The sequence below is a fragment of the Poeciliopsis prolifica genome, unplaced genomic scaffold (genome assembly GCF_027474105.1).
Source record: "Poeciliopsis prolifica strain line A6 unplaced genomic scaffold, Auburn_PproV2 SCAFFOLD016, whole genome shotgun sequence".
NCBI classification, from domain to species: Eukaryota; Metazoa; Chordata; class Actinopteri; order Cyprinodontiformes; family Poeciliidae; genus Poeciliopsis; species Poeciliopsis prolifica.
The window spans coordinates 10,011,512-10,032,212 of NW_026562391.1; the positions used below are offsets into that span (position 1 = coordinate 10,011,512).

General features: G+C 38.1%; 1 protein-coding gene across 4 annotated transcripts in view; it reads right to left on the bottom strand.

Moving 5' to 3' along the window:
- Positions 1–20,701, bottom strand: part of npnta (nephronectin a) — a 56,258-nt gene that overhangs the window by 15,972 nt on the left and 19,585 nt on the right. For 2 of the 4 annotated variants that reach the window (XM_055041355.1, XM_055041354.1), the window contains 5 exons: positions 19,674–19,766; positions 10,443–10,538; positions 5,265–5,384; positions 3,456–3,575; positions 689–823 (listed from right to left, as the gene is read on the bottom strand). In XM_055041355.1, coding sequence (XP_054897330.1) covers positions 689–823; positions 3,456–3,575; positions 5,265–5,384; positions 10,443–10,538; positions 19,674–19,766 — 564 coding nt within the window. The remainder of the gene's footprint in view (positions 1–688; positions 824–3,455; positions 3,576–5,264; positions 5,385–10,442; positions 10,539–19,673; positions 19,767–20,701) is intronic. The other 2 variants (XM_055041358.1, XM_055041357.1) reach the window with 1 other exon arrangement.

The following is a 20,701-nucleotide window of genomic DNA, read 5'->3' on the forward strand; positions in this document are numbered from 1 at the left end:
TAATTGCTCAACGTGCACATGAGGGGAAGCTCAAAGTTTATTTAACAGAAGCACCTATGTTTTGGTGACTGCCTGTAAAAAATTGTTATGAGGGTTACTTGGGAGATAGAGGGATACAGCAAGGTCATGTAAGCATCCTCCGAGCAGTGAGATGTTTCATCTATAAATAATAAGCCCTTTTAAAGCAAACTTTATGTAGGTTTATTATACTCAGCGTTGTAAATCTATATTGAGCCTTCATTTCTGTTAGCTTTGATGATTATGGGTTACAACTAATGGAAGTTCAAAACTGGAACATTATATAAGACAAGCAAGAATTTTTTAATACAAAAACCTGCCCCTACTGAAAAGTATGTTCATGTACAGAATATGTGATCAATAACTGATCATGGCAAATTTACAAAAACAAACAAGAATTTTTATATGTTCATGTAAATTTTTAACAGAGGCACAATCAGGTGGACAGGAAAGGAAGTTACTCAGTCACTTCTAGATTTTCTTCTGGTAGTAAAAATGTTTTTTAAAAAAAGGTTTGCCCTTGATTGGTATAAATACTTACAAACAAACTTTAAAAATATATATTTTATAATAATGAAATCTCCACACCCTTTAAACAATTGTTAATTTGGTTTGTGTGTACAAAAAAATATGGGTAAATTACTTTGAGTCTGTAGTACTATGACCTCACCTATGCACTGGTATTTTCCATTGATGTATTGTAGGTCAAACCCTTCATGGCATTTGCAGATGTAGCTTCCAAAGGTGTTAATACATTTCCTGAACCTGGGACACACTGCTATCCTGGCTGCACATTCATCCACATCTACCGGAGAAAAAAGACATTGAGGTTATTAGAAAAAAGAAGATATTCGAACATCTTAAGCCAAATAGTTCACACCTCCTCTGAAACATTTTCAAATGTCAATTTAGAAACAATATAACCTCTGGCTATAATAAAATCAGGCAATGCAAATCTTCAATATTAAAGGACAGAAATGATATCTATGCCAAACCACTGTTATTCAAAGCAGCAGATTGCTTCACCTTCTCTGCTTAACATTCATTTATGAACAAAGCATTTTCTTCTTTGTGCAGAGCACAACGCCTTATTTCATTATTTAAAGCCTTATTTGAAGTAGGGCTTTTGCTCACCTTAGCAGAAATGTGAGCATTAATATTTAGAAACTAGTACAACCCCCAGCCCCCTAAAAAAAAAAATCACTCGTTTGGTGCACGTCTCAGCTGACCAATTTATTTATTTTAACAATTTTTTAAACATGGTGAAATATTGATTTGTCGCACAACGCTGATTATGTTAGTTTGAATTTAGTCTGGATTTCCTCAAAAATATATGTTCACACAACCCAGCTAATATCTGGCTAATTTACTGTTAGCAAGACCACTAGACCATTCTGTGACCTTCTTGTCAGATTTGGTCAGATTTGGTTGGTTTTCTAACATCAAACACAGTTTTTAACCATGATCCACAGATTCCCAATGAAGTTGATGTTGGAATTTTGGGAAGAGGATCCCGAAAGGTTCCTACAAACCTGCTTTATCCTCACAAAAAGTTTGAATGACCGAAGGTCAGCTAGGTCCAGGTTTTACTCCACAAGGTGCTGCTTCCTCCATCACAGTGGTGGAAGAATCAACTTTACTCATTCCCACATACATCTTCTCATGGTGAAATAACTATCATTTTCTTATCTGGGCACAATATTTTTCTCCAGATGTTTTTGTAACTTGGCAATGTGGGCAGCTGCATGTAAGACTTGAAGCCGTTGATTTTAAATTCAAAGAGTTTTTGGTTACCAGTCTTGCAGCAATGTTTAAATTTAATATTGAGGGAAATATTGGTGTTTAGGAAATTCCAGTTCATTGCAGGTTTGGGTAATATTTGTTTTTGGCTTGTGAACATCTTCATAAACTTGATGACAATTTTGGTATTCCTCCAGTGCTTCATAAAAAAATGACACATCTGAAAAAAACTTGTATTGAGTTATTTATTAATGATCATCCATAGTCTCGAAATTTAGACAATCCTGTAATCTATGATTATATAGAAATGACCCCAAAGTGCTTCAAATTTGAATGTTTTTCTCCATTACACTGTACATTAATAACTTTTCTATCAATATCCCAGTTAACCAGTAGGCTATTTTTTTTACCAACAGGCCATAGACAGATGGCAAAAGTCACTATAAAAATTAAGACCCAACTAGTGTAAAGCAACACTTGACCGTCTTAGAACTCCAGACTCTGTTCTCCTCTGACTTTCTTCCAAAACTGAAGTCTGCCTGAAAAACCCACCCACACAATATCTAACCAGCAGTTAAAGGCAATATTAAAAGAACACACTGTAGCAACCAAGGTATTAATACTGACATAGGTTAACTGCTTTAACCTTCCTTCTCACCCTCGACACATCTTATCTGTTAAGTTACCCATCTAAGCTGGAGTGCCAAAAAAAATCTGTAATGAATGGAGGATTGGTTTCTTTCTGCTGTGAAAGAGACAGACTGTAAGAGGAGTGAAGTCCTCTTACTCCTGTGGGCAGGAGCAGTGATAGATTTATAGTATTCTTGAAAAATGGGAAGAAAATGAACAGAAAAATATTTCAGATATTCCCACCTTGACTGCTTTGCTTTCAAAAGAGATTGTTAAGAAATGTATGGCAAGTTCTGTTACAAAGTTGTCAGAAGTCATAACTCCTGTATCACCTTCATTTAGTGTGAATTCAGGTTGTGTTCTCTGAGGCTGAAGAACTCAAACTCTAATATCATTAATGTAAAAATTGTTTTCTCAAATGCAATTTTATGATATGGGTAGTTACTTACAGAGAAACTGATGATTATTTACACAAAAAGACGCATGTTCTGTTCATAGAGCATTAGGTAAATTATGTATTTTCCAAGCAAATAGTGCCATTTTATAGCAATCAAGTGACTTTGTTATCTTCAGTTGTTATAAAAATGCTGTATATATCAAAAATGACTTACAAGAAACTTGGTGTTGCAACTTAACACCTTGAAATTGGGCCTTTGTCTCTTTAAGAAGTTCTTGCTATTTCTGACGTTCCAACTTCAGCACATCATCACAACAGTCTCTCTCCATTAAGCCATTTCCAACGAATATTGGACTGAGAAGTAGCTCAGCAACCTCAAATTTCCTCCAGGCGTTTGCTAATTGCTGCTACCGCTAGTCTGGTGGAGCTGAATGGGGAAGACGTAGGGGAGGGCTGCTTTGTGAGATGGTAGTTTGAAAGTTTGCCGCTCCAAAATTTGTGGAAGTAGGCTGCATTGACTTTGCAAAGACGTTATTGGTTCAAATTGTTCCTCAGATGACTGAGAAGCTAAGAAAACCCCACTCAGTTTGACCTCAGTCACTGGTAGACAGGAGTCTATCAGCAACGTCTCAGTTTTCAGGCCAGAGGATATATTAAGACTGGGACGCACCCACACAGGTTCTTCCATCTGGGGCCAGCTGCAAACCCGGTGACGGACACTGACATCGGACCTCTCCTTTCAGCACCTCGCAGCCGTACTGGCAGTTGGCCATGGCGCAACTCCGAGCGTCTGATGTAAAAAGAAGCAAACCATATATTAACTCAAGCATGTGCCACAAGGGGGTTCAAAGAGGAACAGTTTATTCCACTCCCTCATATCCACACATACACACACACACATCTCTTTTATCCTCTGGCCAATTTGTTAGAGCAGTGCCACTCGTCTGCCTTTTCTGATATTTGCCAGCTTGACCCCGGGTGCAGCCAAGAGAACAACACAAGCACTGCCATTATTAGATTCCTCTGGTGAGCAGTTGCCGTGTGCTCACACCTCGGCTCAAAGCTCCCTCCTTCAGGCCCTTTGATCATTTCTTTCACTGAGAGTCTGATTATCCATCTTCACCATATTGTTGTGGCAGGGTACGGCCTATTTCCTGTTGATTCACACAGGGAAGATCAAGACCCTCCAAAATAATAATATAATAGAGCAGAAATGGCTTGGGCTCCCCTGATAAATTTATGTCCTAAAAAGGAAATTAAAAGCAGGGCTCATGCTGCTGCAGCAACTTTGGCTGTTTTCAGGCTCTCCAGAGTACAGTCTGATGACACAGGCAGTCTTGGCTGATTAAATGCCACGGTGATCCATTGATCAAAGCCACAGCAGGGAGAGAAAAGACGAAAAGCAAGGTGGTTAACACCATCACAAAAACAACACCTAGACTAATTTCACATAGCCTCAAGTGGAGAACAATTCAGACTTTATAAGGTGGAAGAATTAATTTTCTTTTTTTATCTTATCTTAAAAAAAGGAGCTAATTAAAAAGAAGAAGCAGCAGTCATATAATCCTGAACTGAAAATGTGTGGAGAAATAGTAATCAGGGGGGGAAATGAACTTGCGGGAGATGGGAGACGTGCACAGGCAGCGGCTCGTATTATGAAGGAAAACCTCATGGCGTCCAATAAAACCTGTATATGCACCAGAGGGTTGGAAGACTTTCTTTTATATTTTTCATTTTACCACTGTAAGGGCTCTTCACAGGAGGCTTTCTGAGAGAGGAGCAGCTATAATGAAGCAGATCAACATGGGGCTCTAATCAAAACAGTCTATCAAAGGATTGCAGGGCTGCTGTCAGGGCCCTTACACCAGCAGAAAAATACATTTTTATCACCAAGGGCAAGAACCTTCAAGAACAATGGTGCAAACATTTACAGTGCCAGCCAAAGTTTAAAATGCATTCACAATGATTGTTAGCAGCATGTTAATATGGGGCTTTTAAATATGCATTTGAATCCTTTATGTCCACAGTGAAATAATTTCAAAATTTGAAATTTAAGATATTTTTCCAAACATGAATTTGGTGCACAAATTTCAGTTTTTTGCAGTCCAACAGGTCAGTTATGATAAAACATGATTTTAGAAGAATAAAGCAGGGAACAGTAATTTTCTGCAATCACCCTGATCTGAACTGAAGATTTAAGGAAACAACCAACTTAACTGAGTCAAACCATTTTTGACAAAAATTGTGCTCAAATAGAAATGATCCAGGATCTTATTGACAGCCACAAAAAAGTGTGTACCACTATTAATTAAAGGAAAAAGTACAATAATTGTGCATGCATTATTGTATGATGGAACACACCGCAGTTGTACACAAGGGTTAGGAAAGAGGGGAGTTTCTGCAAAGGGAGAAAATAAATACCCACACCAATACAGACAAAGTGTAGAATAAAATTCGTGTGCATGTGAGAGAGACTCACTTCCACAGGTCCCATCAGGCATCAGCATGTAGCCGTTTAGGCAGTAGCACTTGTAGCTCCCGTATGTGTTCATGCACCTGTGCTTGCAGGGCCTCGGCTTCAGCCCACACTCATTCAGGTCTGCAGACAGACAGACAGAGAGACAGACACAGACAGAATGTAAATGGACAAGAGGAGACAAATCCCCCTCCCCTAAACAAGGTTGAAATTAGGCAAGGGGGCAAAGGTGATGGGGTCAACTATGTCAAACCACCCCCTGCATTTGTATGTGCGTCAGCCATTGTCTTTTTGTCTGTCTGTATATGCGTTAATGTGTGTGTTTTAGAAGTGGGGGTTATCTGAAAGGCAGTAAAGGTGTTACCATGCTCCAACAGGCCCTGAACTTCTCTCTTTGATGATTTACCAGAAAGCCAATGTCGACTGTCAGCAATCCCACCACCTGCATTACACTCTCTGAGTCACTAGGACTCCAGGAGAGAGAAGCCTCACCAACCACCACTCTTTGACAGATATGTACAGATCCACTGTCTTTTGCACATCTGCAGAAGACAGTGGACCAGCAGCTTTCTTCTCAGCATCAGACAAGGGAAGAATGCTGACAGTTTTTCTCACGGGAGAAAGACAAACTCTCTAAGAGCAACACCTGTCAAATGCTCAACCATATCCTGGCTGTTATATTTTTCTCGGAATAGACATTTTCACATGTCAACCTCAGATATAATTAAGAACATTATAAGTGTCTGCTTTTGATAATAGCTTTTTAGAAGTAGGGTGTTGTTATGTAAGCTGCTTTGCTTGGATTATTTAAAAGTATTAGATAGACTTTTCTTCCTCCTGACAAGTCATAGTGTTGTCATTATAAACGATCTTTATAGGTTCTCATATTTTCCTCAACTATAGATCCCACTGAAATCTAATATTTAAAAAAAACAGGAGGTTTTGCTATCAGATGTACTGACGCATTCCTAAAAGTGGATAAAACAAAGATGGATTAGTTGGAAAATCTTGAACTTCAGTTCACATCAACAGCAAGAATGCTGCAATTTGCACACAGTCGTATATTCCAACGGCGCCAAAGTCCAAAAGAGTAATCAAAACTGGGTTTGGCGAGAAAGAGGAAGACTAACATGAAATGCTGACCTGTTTGGTGATCAAAAACCAGACAATATGCCAGAAACTCATTGATGGCCACAAAATGTAAAACAAATTGCTGAGATACAATTTGATAAGACAAATTTTGTGACTTTTGTGTCCACATATCAGAGCCCATGAATAGTTTTGACTCTGTAAGGCTTTAACTGATTAAAAGAATAAATTGGAAACTATTGTTTAAAAATATTTTATTGATTTAAACAAATATTTTAAAAGTCCTAAACTAATGACTTCCATTCCTGTTTTTTATGTATGCAGGTCAGATGATTAACAGTGTCTTTTTCTACAGTTAGGTCTCTGACTAAGCTAGTTGATTTTTATTTATCAACATTTGTTGGCGCATAGCTTAATGTAATATAATAAATGTATCAAAAAATAGCATTTGTTCTATCTATCAACATTTTGATTTTATTCATGTTCGAAAACATCTAACTCACATCATTGATTTTCTGTCAGATATTTCTTAAATAAACCTTTCCTTGGACCTATAAATACTGTGAAGTACAGATCATGTGTTTAATTTGTTCTACCTAAGTAGCAGATTTTTTATGATAAGAGCTTCTGAGGTTGAAATTAGGGAAATTAGGCAGATATGTATTGAGAAACATATCTGTTTCTCAATACTCGACAGTCAATATCTACGATGCAGCATTATTATTATTTACATCAGAACTTGGTCAGATATTCAGTGGCATAGTTTAGGTCTTTGGGACTTAGTGGGAGGCACCCAATTATTCCTCTAGTTGTGAATTAAATGTGTTGTGGTGTGCATTTGGACAGTCTGAAAGCAATCAATATTTAATAAAAGCATGTCTTGAGTCTTTCCTTGCTATTAAAAAAGCAGATCAAGTAAGGAGGACCCTGCAGGTATAAAAGTATATGATACAGGAAGAGAGAGTTTTCATTTAATTTTTTTCCCTGAAGCACTTTTTAAAATTAAGTTTTTTTTATGGAGGATATGGTGTCACTCTTGTTGGAGGTTATCACAGAATTAAAGGAGGGACTGCATGGTGGAACTTGTTCGTCAAATTGTCATTAGGTTTCAGTGTGTGTGCATGGTTATGTGTATTGGTGTGTCTTCCTGGAACACCGTGATGGACTGGTGACCTCTCCAGGATGTATGCATGTGCCTCTCACCTACTGACCAGAATGAACAGAGAAATCAGTCTATGACCAGAATTGCATGATGTTCAGAATTAGCAGTAAAGACCAGCAATATGAGTCAAAAACTCAGAAAAACAGTCTTTACCACTCAGTGAACCTATCATACCTAAGTTTTACCAGGTCATGCTAACAATGATGTGGAGGTTGTTACTGAAAATACAAATAAAAATTACAAGCTTGTGTATAACACCGGGGGATGTGCTTTCTTCTTTATTTTATTGATTAGTTTGTTCATTGTGTCTGTCTGTAAAGTTCCAGCTTCTTTTTCACTGAAACTAGTCTTTATATAAATCATTGTTTCAGTTCGGCTCCTGCTTACATATTTTGTTTGACCCCGGTTCAGTTTCAGTTTTTTATTGTTCAGCCCACCTTAGCAGCACTTCTTGTTAAAATAGGTCAGTTTAATCATGCGGTGGCCTTTAAGCCTTCTCCTGCCTTCGTTTCCCAACTAGTCATGAAACATAAATAGCTTCATCCGCTTTGTGAATTTTACCATTTGTTTTTTAGCTACAGCAGAACCTTTACAAATAGACTTCCTTTAACGTCAGAAGTTGGCCCTCCCTGCCCTTGCAACACTATATATGGCCCCATCTTTAGCACTGTGAACACATGGCAGGGTAAGCTGCATACCTTTGCCATTTAAAAGACACTGCAAGTTTAATCTGGATAAATGATGAAGCAGATGCACAGTTTCTATGATCTACACACACACCCCTCCTCTTCTATTAATAGAAGTTTCTGATCTACTGACACCGCACAGGCTGACTGATCCGTGGCTGTAACAAGGCTTTGGAACGCTTGCCTCTTTAAACCCACAAAGTGCCAGCAGGCTTAAAGCAGCGTTTCATCACTGGGAATACTTCATATCCAGCTTAGGGGTCAGTTTGTTAACACTTGTTACAACAGGGCTACTATTTAAAAATGTAAAAGCTTTACTTACCAACACGTTATAAGTGAGGATATCAAGGATCAAAAATAAAACTGAGGATATACAGAATAAAGAATTTATACTCTTCACGGCAAACAAGTGAAACGGCTTCGGATACGAGTTTCATTACAACAGTGGACAGCTAATCCACTGTTGTAACTTCCAAGAATATTTGTCTCGGAAGTGCAAACATAAACTATATATATGGAAAGAAACATGGCTATGTAATTCAAATTCCATTTTGATTTTCAAAACAAAATTCAATGCTTTTCTCTCAGTCAGTGATTTTCTTTGTGCTCTGGCCACAAATTTGAATGTTTTTGTTCTTTTTTTGTAGATAAATCAACACAAACTGGTGCATATTTGCAGAGTAGAAAGAAAAGGATAAATACGTTTTAAGATCTTTAACAAATTAAAAAAAATAAATGTTTGTCATATTTTTGTATTCAGTCACAGAGTCAAAAGTTCATTTTAATTATAACTAAATTATAATGTAATGTAATTGAAATACATTTTAAAAATATTCTTTGAAAAGTAGCTCAAACTCAGACAAATTTGTTATCAGTACGAATTTCCATATCACCCCACAAATTTACAATTTGATTTGAGGAATAGCTCTGACCATGCCATCCTATTATATGTTCTGATCTAAACCATTCAATAGCAAATATAAATTTATGTTTAAGGTCAATGTTTAAGAACTCAGTACAGAGATCCTGATGAACTGAACATAAATGCATGCGTTTAAGATTTTTGTTTAAAAAGAATGTTGAAAAGCATTTATAATTTAACTTTCATTTCACATTTTTTTTCTCCTTTTTGTTGGTCTATCATATAAATTCCCAATTACATCCAATTAAGTGTGTTTGCATTGTTCGAAAAGGGTATTTGCCATGGGATTTTCTTCTGCAATTAATTATCTTTGCCCCTTAATATTCACAGCAGTTATGACAGTCACTCATTAATGCATTTACAGAGACCCCATAGCAACAGGACATCGCCTGCATGGCAAAGAAACAGGTCTCCGCTCGCCTGGTGGACAGAAAAACATCTTAGAAATGTAAATGAGGCATTACTGAAACAGTTGCATTCTCAGATAGTGGAAGATCAGTGAGCATGAGCACAAGCCAAACAAGACACAGCCAGAATGACCTCTACTGAGACAGATAATATTAACTAAAAAATATATACATATATATATAGACCAAAGGCAGAGAAGGCAGACAAAATAGTGCAGACTCAGATTGATGGAAAAATTGAGAGATAACAGGCAGCTATGAACAACAGCTTAACTTCTGAAATTGGCCCCAGGTGGAAAGCAACTTATACTATCATGAGTTGGAAAGTCCCTTTGGGGTGTTCACTGAATGGTAAAAGAACTGCTGAGACACATCTGAGGCGATGCAGGGTGGATTGATTTATTGGGTCAAGCCCCATAGAGGTGTGCCATGCTGCATTCCCGACACGCCTCTGCCACTGACGGGGGGATTAGCAGGAAGCTCTTTCCTGGGGATTCGCTTGTCTTTAAAGCAGGTAACACCAGGTAAAACAGGCCATGTTTGAGCTGCTCTGGTGGGGAGAAAAAGGTTGGGACCATACAGATTATTTCTACAAAGTGAGAAACAAGGTTTACTCTGAGGACAGGACAAAAAATAAATAGAATAGCGATTGCTTTTGTGTGCCGAAAATAATTTTTTTTAGTGATAAGAAGAAGAAAATATATTGTGGTAAGAAACTGTGACATGCTGTGTGATCATGCTGGCTTTTCAGCTCAGTATCAGCTCTCGGGTGGTGCTTCATCTGTCATGGACGACAGTAAGTAGCAACAAAAAAGCAGAAAGTGACATTCACGCCCCCTCAGGTGGCTGCTCCATGCAAGCTGCTGGGAGACAGCAGCGAAACTGCCGAGAGGAGGCTTAATCGAAGAATCTCACCCTCCGTCACTACTCCCACTGGCTGATGGTCCACGGGAAGAAAGACAGGAAGGTGACCATCCCACAACAGGGGTATTACATGGTCCGGCGTTTCTTCTTTGTGTATAAGAAAAGAGGTTAGAGTGGGGAGGAGGGGAATGTGATGGATAAGGGTGTTGTCATTTGTTTGACATAAAGAGGTGAGGGAGAAAAGAGAGAGACAGTAATAAAGACAGAATAGAAAACTTCAACCAGTGGATTAGAATGCCTCTAATAACATCAAATTCCTGGACAGTAAAGACAAACAATACACAAAAAAGACAATTGAACATGTGGGAACTAGACATGAGAGAAACAGCGAGCTTGCTTTTGTTTCTCTTCTCTGTGTTTCTTATTCTTTCATCTTCCTCCCTTTTTTGTGGTAAGTGTGAAATAGGATCTGAGTGGATAACTGTATCTCACAGATTCAGAAGATCTATTGTCAGTGTGTGACTGGACTTTTAAAAGTTGACTAGAGTTTCCATGTAAAGAGGGAAATCAGTGGTGGATTACAAACACTCGAGGCTCAGGAATGACAGCCCCTCCCTTCTTGTGGGGCCGTCGCACCATCCGTCAGTCAAGGATCGCTTCCTCTGGCGGAAAACTAACAGCAGCTTTTGTTGGGTGACGGGGAGATGATACAAGCCCTTTTGACTAGTCTGCACACTCATTCAAGTGGTTCCCTACTGAAAGATAAGATAACCTCTTGGAAGAACTTTGCAACCTTTAAGCAACACTTGTCACCGGTTTGAGTTTTTTTCACAAGTTGTCACTTTGCAACTGCAAAATGTGATGTTTTTGTGTTACTGTGTATTTTTTTAGGATTTTGTATGTAAAGGTAACACAAGTAGTACATTTAGCATTAAAGGAAAGCTCAAGTTTTCAAGAATGAAAAAGAACATAAAAGTATAAAAGTATAGTTAAAATACTCTGTTCTTGATTAGCTGAGGCGAGAGTTCAGCCCTCTTCAGTTCCCTGAGGTAGTACAGTCATTATGGGGCTTTTCTGATCAGAAAATGAGGTGTTCAGGTACCAGGTCAGGTTTGAGGTAATCTAGATGCCCGGGAATTTGATGTTGTCCACACTCTACCTTTTTCCCTTGAATGAGAAGAGATGGGTGTTAACCATATCCCTCCTTGGTGTTGAGCAGCAGCTTGTTCAAAGAACACCGCTGGGACAGGTACCGGTTCTCTCTGTAGAGGGTCTCATCTTTGCTTGTTATAAAACCACTAAGGTGGAGTCATCTGCAAACTTCAGCAACATATTGAGGAATAGATAGCTGTTCATCTGTGCATCACGGGAAAGGAGCGGGACTGAGCACACAGCCCTGCGACATGCCTGTCTTCGGGAATTGTCAAGTTGATAGAGAGGAGTTTTCAACATCAATGTGACCCTGATCCCGTCAATTTGTCTGGGAAGATGGTATTGAATGCCAAACTAAAGACCATGAATAGCATCCTAAGCTAGGTGCCAGGATGCTGCAGGGCTGTGTGCAGAGCAATTGCAGAGCCTGCTGAGGGAAAACTTTCTCACATCAAGATACAGTGGCCACCATGTTTCACTGTGGGAGTGATGTGTTGAGGGATGTGCTGAAATGCTAGAGTTTCTGTGAAACACAGTTGTCATATCCACACCAAAAACATTCATTTTGGTCACATCTGATTAAAACACTTTCTTCCACATTTTACCTTGTCTGTACAATGCAAAGATAAAAAAAATAAAACATTCTGCTACCCTAATTTTAAAACTGAAGCTCATAGCTCATTAGGTGGATGATGGCTTTACACAAGTAAGTTATAGTGAGCTTTTTCTATTTGGATTTAACTGTAGGTATAGAAATATACATATTGTTAGGATGCACATGTTATAGGATACAAATCTTACATTGCATGAAACAGGGAAACAAAGCAGCTTCTTTGGCACAATCTCCACTGATCAGATTCTGCAGGATTATGTGGTAAGATCAGAGTAAATATGTCCAGACAAAGAAATCTCCCTGAGGTTAACTGCAAGATGCTGACGTGATCAATGAACAATCCCTTAGTCTGATGGCTCACGCTCTGCTCTTCGTCAACGTGACACCATCCTGCCATTCTCCATGACTTTTTATGGATTGTACTCCATAAAAAGTCATGCGTTTTCTGAAAGAATATATCTCCCCCTTCACAGCTACCTGAACTCCTGGAAAAGAACAAGGAAAAAAAACTAAAAATAGTGACTTCATCTTTAATTGCAGTGGTATAATCTAATATTTAACAATATATAAAAAAAACTTTAATTTAAGTACATTTATTAAATGGTAAAAACATAATTCCACATTAGGATTTTTTTTACAAAGTCACTATTGGCATAATTATAGGAACTCGTAACAAATTTTGGTATAAATGTAATCCATTGCTTCTTGTTTTTCTGGATGTGGCACTGAGGAAATAAACAATCTGAATTCTCCCTGAACACCCAACCTTTTAGTGGAAGCATCATGCTGTGGGAATTATTTCCTTCAGGAGTGATGGAGAAACTCAAAGTGGCACAAGGGAAGATGAAAAAGTTCAATTCAAGGCAATCCAAGAAAAGAAAAATGGATATAGAGCACAGGTGTCAAACTCCAGTCCTTGATGGCCACTGGCCTGCAACTTTTAGATGTGCCTCTGCTGCACCACACCTGAATAGAATAATTAGGTCATTAGCAAGGCTCTGGAAAACTGAGCTACAAAAGCAGGAGATATTTAAGCCATGTATTTCCAGTCTTTTGCATCTGTGGCACATCTAAAAACTGCAGGACAGTGGTATCAAACTCCAGGACAGATTACAGTGGCTGTAAAAGACTTAACCTTTTGCTGAGGCAAGAATTGAAAACTACTGCCTTTCATTTCAATTCTATAGATGTAATCCACCCAGGTGTTTTTCAGCAAAGAATGTGCAACAGCGGCTGGAAATATTTGATATTTGGTGGAAACATACCCACAAAGACTTGCAGCTGTCACTGCAGCAAAAGATGGATACATGAACTATTGATTGAGCTAAATTCAAAACCCAAGCCATACGTTTTTGGTTTTTTTATTTGTAAACAATATTAAACAGTATTGTGATTCTACACACAGTTCTGACAACTGGCTGTTAGCACTGCGGGAAGATGGCTGAAGACAAATATTAGACTTCCTCGAATGAAAACCTTCATCAAAGTGCTCAGAATCTCATGTTGGACGAATGTTTTAATATTCAGTGAGACAATCTGCAGAATCTTTAAATATAACTCAAGGAAATTGTACCTAAATGTTAGTGAAAACATACTTTATTTGCTAGGAAGCAATAATAGTCAGGCAATTAGCATAACAGGGGATTGCTTACACAGGTGCAAAAAAGAAAAAATCCCTTCTGGCCCTCAAGATACAAACAGTAAAACAAAAGACTTTGAAAGTCTTCAGCAACACAGTCGGACTCTACACCTCCTGTCCTAAAAAAACAAGAAACTGAGCATGCTTTGACCTCTTCCCCGGTTTGTGTGTTCTTTAATGTTTCTGCAGAGAACAATGTGAAAAACTTCAAAAGGTAACTGATGAGATCATGACCGTGGAGACTTGAGACTGCTACTTGGACCAAATCTGAATAATTATGTAAATATGTTAGTGATCTATTTTTCATATATTTGCAAAAGGCAAAATTTCACCGTGGCACTTTGCCTGTAGAATAGGGTAAAATAACTGAAAGCACGTCATACAAATCTGTACAAAAGCACCTATGCATATATATTCTTTTGCATGGATTCCTGTATCAATCCAGAGTAGTGTCTGAAATTTGAGGCTCAATTGCTGAACAAACTGTTGAGTGTAGTTTTCTCTCGCTCAGCTCCCTTATTCTGGGAATATGGACAGAGCAGTCTGTGAAAAAGCAGCTACTATTTGCTTCACCCATCTGGAGGAGGAGGTTAATGATGGTCTCCTAAACTTTTGAACAGCAGCAAAAGTACTACTACAATATTTTTTTTTACTGCAAATCAGCTTCTACTGTTCTTGTATAATACTGCAATTTTGTGCGACATAAAATTTCTTGTTTTTCATTTGCAGAAAGCCGTAATCATCACATAAAATATAACAGTGCATGTGGTGAAGCTACTGTGTGTATTATATGAGTTGTATTTACATGACTTTTTGAACTAAATTACTTTAGTAAAATAACTTTTCTGCAACATTCTATTTTATTGAGATGATGCCTTAAAGCTTGACGTGACTGTGATGAACTTGCGTGGCTACAAGGGGCAAATAAATAGATTCCATCCATGCAATGCTCAAAAACACTTGCAGCTGTAGCCAGCAGATGGTCAGTTAGAAAAACAGTAACACAGAGGGATCTGTTCCTAAACCAATTCCAAGTCTTTGGAGAAGTAAACCACTGAATAATCTGGATATTAGGTAATATTCTAAAAATAATACAGCAAATTATTTGAAGATGTACGCCACAGCTCTAAGCTGACATTCTTGAAGAAGCATTAATTACAGCTCATCTGGCTGACGGATGAGATGTAAGAGAAGAATGGTGTCTTCATCCCTCCCAGAAAAGTCGTTCAATTGTGTCAAAACAGCAGGTCAACACCAGCTAATTAAATCCACCTGGATGCAATAATGATCTTATTAAAAATGCTGAGATCGGCGGTAGGGGCGTGCTGCCAAACTGTTGCACAGATTATCCCGTAATGAGTTTATTTGTGCAGCAATAGCACAGTCGTATATCCTCAACAAAGTGTTCGACAGGAGCAATTCTCCTCCTCCCTCTCTATGCTGGAGAGATGAAATGCCTTCTTAAAAGACTGATAGGGTTTTACTGCCCTTGTGCAGTGGGTATTAATCCTGACAGCAGAGTGGTTGATAGTTTAAGGATGAACATAATGACATTTGTGTAAATATAATCCATTCACAGGATTTAAAAATCCCATTTAGTCCTTTAGAAGAGCAAGTCAAATCTCTCAGAACTTGACTCTGAAAGAAATTAATATTAATGACATAGGGCTTGTTTTTAGTCTCAACAGCAATAAATCCTCATGTGGTTTGATCCTGCCTAATGTAAAGCAATGCTCCAGAGGTGTCTGGCATGCTTGTTAATCAGAAAGCCTGCAGGGTGACGCATCTGTCCACACGTCTTACTTAAACCTGCGAGAATGTGTCAAGCACAACATCTTTAAGTAGCAAGTTTATGTATGCAGATTCCAATTTATTACAAATAATTGCCCTCTTATTTCTCTACTGGAAACTTCAGTCTCATACAGCACCAGGTATTTAAATAAAACCCACATGGAATGACCTTTTTAGCTGAACAGCTACAAAATTGGCAGAAAATGTGGAGGAGGACAAAAGGGCTTTGTAATTATAAGCTTTTAAAGTGATAATAAAACTTGCAATAATGCACTGGCTTAATATTTTTTTAAAAAATATCTATTTATATTTTTATAGATGTTCTTTTTAAAATAAACTGGCCTGGAAGTAAAATTAAGAGAGCAAAAGGCACAACGCAACTTCCTGTGTGGAGAAGTAGAAGTATTCATTTTCTGAAATCAGACAAGGGATGGCTACAGCTACAAGTTTTGTTGATCATTTATCAAACTACAAATGACCTTATGGCATTTCATTAAGGATGTCAATGTTGCAAATTGCCTTTGTGATCAAAACATATTCAGATGTGAGAAACTAAGATGATTTGTGCAGAGTTTTTATGTTTTAACAGTGACAACATTTGTTGAATGTTTTCCTGCGTGAATAAAAACTGTCTTAAGTCCATCACTGTGACTCATCTCATTATTTTTTGTGCTGGACCAATGCAAAGTAGTGCATAATTGTGAAAAGAATTGAAAAGGTTATGTGGATAAATTTATTTCACTGAAAGAATCCGTGCACAAAAAAAAACCCATAACCCTGAGAACTTTCCCTACGAAAACAATTGCCTGTAGTAACTCTGGAAGAGATGCATAGATCCAGTGGTTAGCTGAATTAGTCTATTGACAGAAAACCATTAGTTTTGCCTTACACAAGTACGTAAATGCTTAATGAAACAAGCAAATATTGAAATATATCCAACATATATATTGGAAACTCAGCCAACATTTCCATTCACTTCAACCTTTGGTCACATAAAATCCCAATTAAATATATTGAGGTTTGTGTTAGAAATGTGACCAAATGTGAAAAGGTTCAAGGGCTATTAAGTTTGTCTTGGAAACAGTCTGAAATTAGGTAGGTTTACAGAATTCTGGGAATCTCTGAGTTAAAGTAAGATAACTAATGTTCTTCTATGCCACAGAACATAGACGACAATTTCCCATTTGAACTATAATCATTTTTCTTTTTTTTATAAAAGAGTAGTGCAATTTATTTTATTGCTACTGCTCTCCCATATGCTGTGTGATGTTGCCTCTATTCCAAATATGTGTAATTTATGATTGATTGTGGCAGAAAACCTCATAAAAAAAACAGAAACCAGAGGTGGGAAATCCCCAGAAGCCTCTGATCAGTACATCGCTATTTGAAAGTTTGGTTTCCATTGTTTGATTTAAAATCATAGTCAAAATAAATCCTTGAGAGTCAACATTTAACATATGGATGGATAATATGTGTTTTACATTGTTTGTCTCACAAAAAAACTCTCCCCTGGTTTTACTTGGTCAGATAAGTAGATCTGTGCAACTATTTTACAATACTTCTAATTATTGTCCACCTGGCTCATCAATAGTGGAGTTTAAATCAATGTCTGAAGAGGCTGCATTTTAATGAGAACTTTTAATCTCTTATGTTTTAGTAATAATTTCAATTGAATTACATGAAATCAAACAAGAAACACTTGCATTAGACTGAAAGGTCAAATCCGACGCTTCAATAAGAGTCAGTTTCAACATCTAAATCTGACTATGTCTGCTGCCGAACTGGGAATTACAGAACATCTACAGATTCTACTGCTTCATCCTTGAATGTACTTGGATCGCATTTGTAAAATAACATTCTCTAAATGATTGGAAACAATGTCTATTGTAGCTGAATATGGGATGCAGATCCTTTTTCCTCTTCCCTTTTGTTGCAGATCAAGACAAAGTAGGGCCATCTTGGCCCGCAGAGACGAGACGCCAATAGCCTTGAAATGCAGGATGAGTCATTTGGAACATTCCGGAAAGGATTTTCAACGAGCCCTCCTCCTCCTTCCTTGTTTTTAATTACACACTATCCTATTCCTGTCTCAGGGCGTGAATTCCACAGGTAATTTAAAGCAGCTCGGACGTCAACGAACAGCCAACCGAGGAGCTTCGATGCTTTAAAACATGTCCAAACTGCCAATACCCAAAACCTACATGCACATACTCCAGGAGAGACACTTTAATTAGCATCTGTTGTACTTTGTTAAGCCAACTTATCACACATCAGTAATTGAGATATTATCTTCACATGGTAAAATGCGTTCAACACAGCCTGCTCTCGTTTCCATTCAAGCTGAATCAGCGCTCTTTCTGCTCCTCCTCCCCTGTGATTAAAGCTCCTCACTCCTGTCAGCTAAAGGAAAACCGGCTTGGGCTCCTGCTCTCGCCACAAAACACACTGATTACGCTGCTGTTTCTTTGGAGCTGGAATTGTCCTTCACTTGTGCTCCGAGTGAAAAATGTACATGACAATATACTTGTACAGAGCTTCACTGCAATATTTCGTCCCAGAGAAATGTTCCCATATTTGTCTCACTACAAACACAAACTTTAATTTTGTATTTTATAAGGTTTTTCTGCTGAAGCACAACACAAAGTGATGAATAATGCAAAGAAGAATGGAAATTATTTATGGTTTTCAGTTTATATTTTAGAACTGAGTCTACTGAAAATGTAACACTCACTCTTTTGGGGGAATACCTTGGCAAAATTTGCATGTCTAAAGAGAATTTGTTTTTATCTAAACTCAGTCAGATTAGACAGAGAGCTTCTGTAGAGAATAAATTTTCATGTCCTGCTGCAGATAGTGAATTGGTTTTCGGCAAACACTTTAACTGGAAACTTCCAACACATGAATATGGTTTGATCTAAACCATTCCATTCATGCTGGATGTTTAGAATTGTTGTCCTGGAGAAAGGGGAACCTCCACAGAGGAATCAGTTCATTTACAGACGCTAACAGCTTGTCTCCAGGACAACCACATATTTCGTTTCATCTATCATCCCATCAACTTCGACCAGCTTCCCTGTCCCCACTGATAAACATTTTGACCACAACTTTTCTCCATGTAGTTGATCTGTACATAGTGATATACTGTTAGTCTTCCAGCACCCATTTTCTAGCTACATTTTGGTTATTAGAAAGTCTCTTCTAGAATGAATTGAAGAAGAGACTTCTTCTATGGATTTTTTTCTTGTTATTTCAGACGTGTGTGGTGCACTCCTAACAATAATCCAGTCAAAATATTCTCCTACCAAAGTTAGGGCCTCTCAACAGCTGTTTGGAGCAGCTGTTGAGAGTCCCTAAGTTGCTACTAAATTAGTAAAGGTTTTTGTGTGATGAATGATGCAGACCTAGCAACTTTTGTGCAAAGTGTTTGTGAAGGATTGTGCTTGGACCACTTTTTAAGTGTAAAAAAGGTAACAGATTTTCGGAATCTTTTCAAACAAATAAATTTGAAATGAATACAATATGTCATTTTTGTTTTAGAGAAAACGAGCTGAATTCGACCTATCATTTGCATGCAAATCAAATTAACCTTAAACTTAGCCTAGATTTCACTTTTGTCTTTTTCATTTCTGATTGGACCTCAGAGTGTTTTTCCTGATGTGTTTCTGAGTGATTTTCTGAAGTTTGGTTAAGTCATTCTCAGATATGTGCCAGAGAGCTTTTTGGCTGTTTCCTGGTACATTCGTGGTCAACATCAGGGATGACTGCAAGGTTAAGAAGTCAATGCAATTAACTGCTCATTGTTGCTACATTGTCACCCAACACGACTCAGTGACTCAATGTAATGGGTTGGGTTTCGTTGGATAGAAAATATTTTTACCAATAAAAGTAGTAAAAAACTTGAAGTTAATATAACTCACTTAATTAGGTTAAGAAAACTTTTGCAAGACTGCCGTGTGGTAGAACACCCATTTTACTTTGAATGTACATTTCCCTATTTCCATGTCCTGTTAACAGCCCTGTTGTGTCAACTGATTTGTGCCAAAATCAGTTGACACAAGATTTTCCACAGCACTTTGAGAGAACTCACCTTGATTGCAGGTCTTGCCGGTGAAGCCTGGTTGGCATTTGCACTTGTCGGGTCCCACACACTCCCCATGCTTACAGCTAGGTTGACACACAGCTGTTCAGAAAGGATTCAGAGAAGAAAAGAAAGATCAGTGCAGCGTCCCGACAGAGAATTTGTACCAGATAATGTTGGGGAAAGGACACGGTCCTCCTGCTTTAAAACATCCAGATTTTAAACGGTCTGTTTACGCCACAATTTTTCTACAATGATGCAGCGCCATGCCTCAATGACATATGAAATGTACTTGTTTTGTTTCTTTTTCTGTGGTGGTAATTTACTAATAGAAATGGAGAAATCATTTTCAGCCAAACACGATGTACACACCAGCCTTTGTTGCTATGAATGATCTTGTAAAAATAAATCATGTCTCCCTGCAGGTGATAAGCGAGAAGTTTGACCTTTTAACACCAAATGAAATATTCACTTGCTCGTTCATAACCCAGCAATGATATTTACACTGGCAAAGAGCTAACAAGGAATCACCAAAGAGGATATTTGGATATGAGTCTGAAGCTGAAACAATGGAAGCACCCAAATAGAAGCTTTTAATTAGTTCCTCAGTAAAGAGCTGCCCTCCAGATTTTCCACTGTGCGCAAAGGTTGATAATTTGAGTCTGAACAAAGATGAAGCCTTACAGCTTCACTGATTCAGTGTTCAGTCTTAGTGAGCTGGAGGCCTGCCCTGCTTATCTGTCTGGACTCACTGCAGTTGCTGCTGAGCATGTCTGATAGAGCCAAGTGGTACTAATTTTCATTAAAAAGCTCCATTAATTATGCCATAAAAGGCAGCCATCAGAGGATTTAATTGTCACTGTTGTAAAAGAGTCCATGCATAGTTATGTGAATTAAAGAGGAAGAGAGGAAGGGACTGTGGTGAAATCTGTCGGACTTCCTGTGATTCCTTGCAGCAATAGAATTTGCTGCTGATGCGTTTAAATATCACAAGCAGGTGTTACAATCAATCTGCTACATGCATATTTTATGTTTTG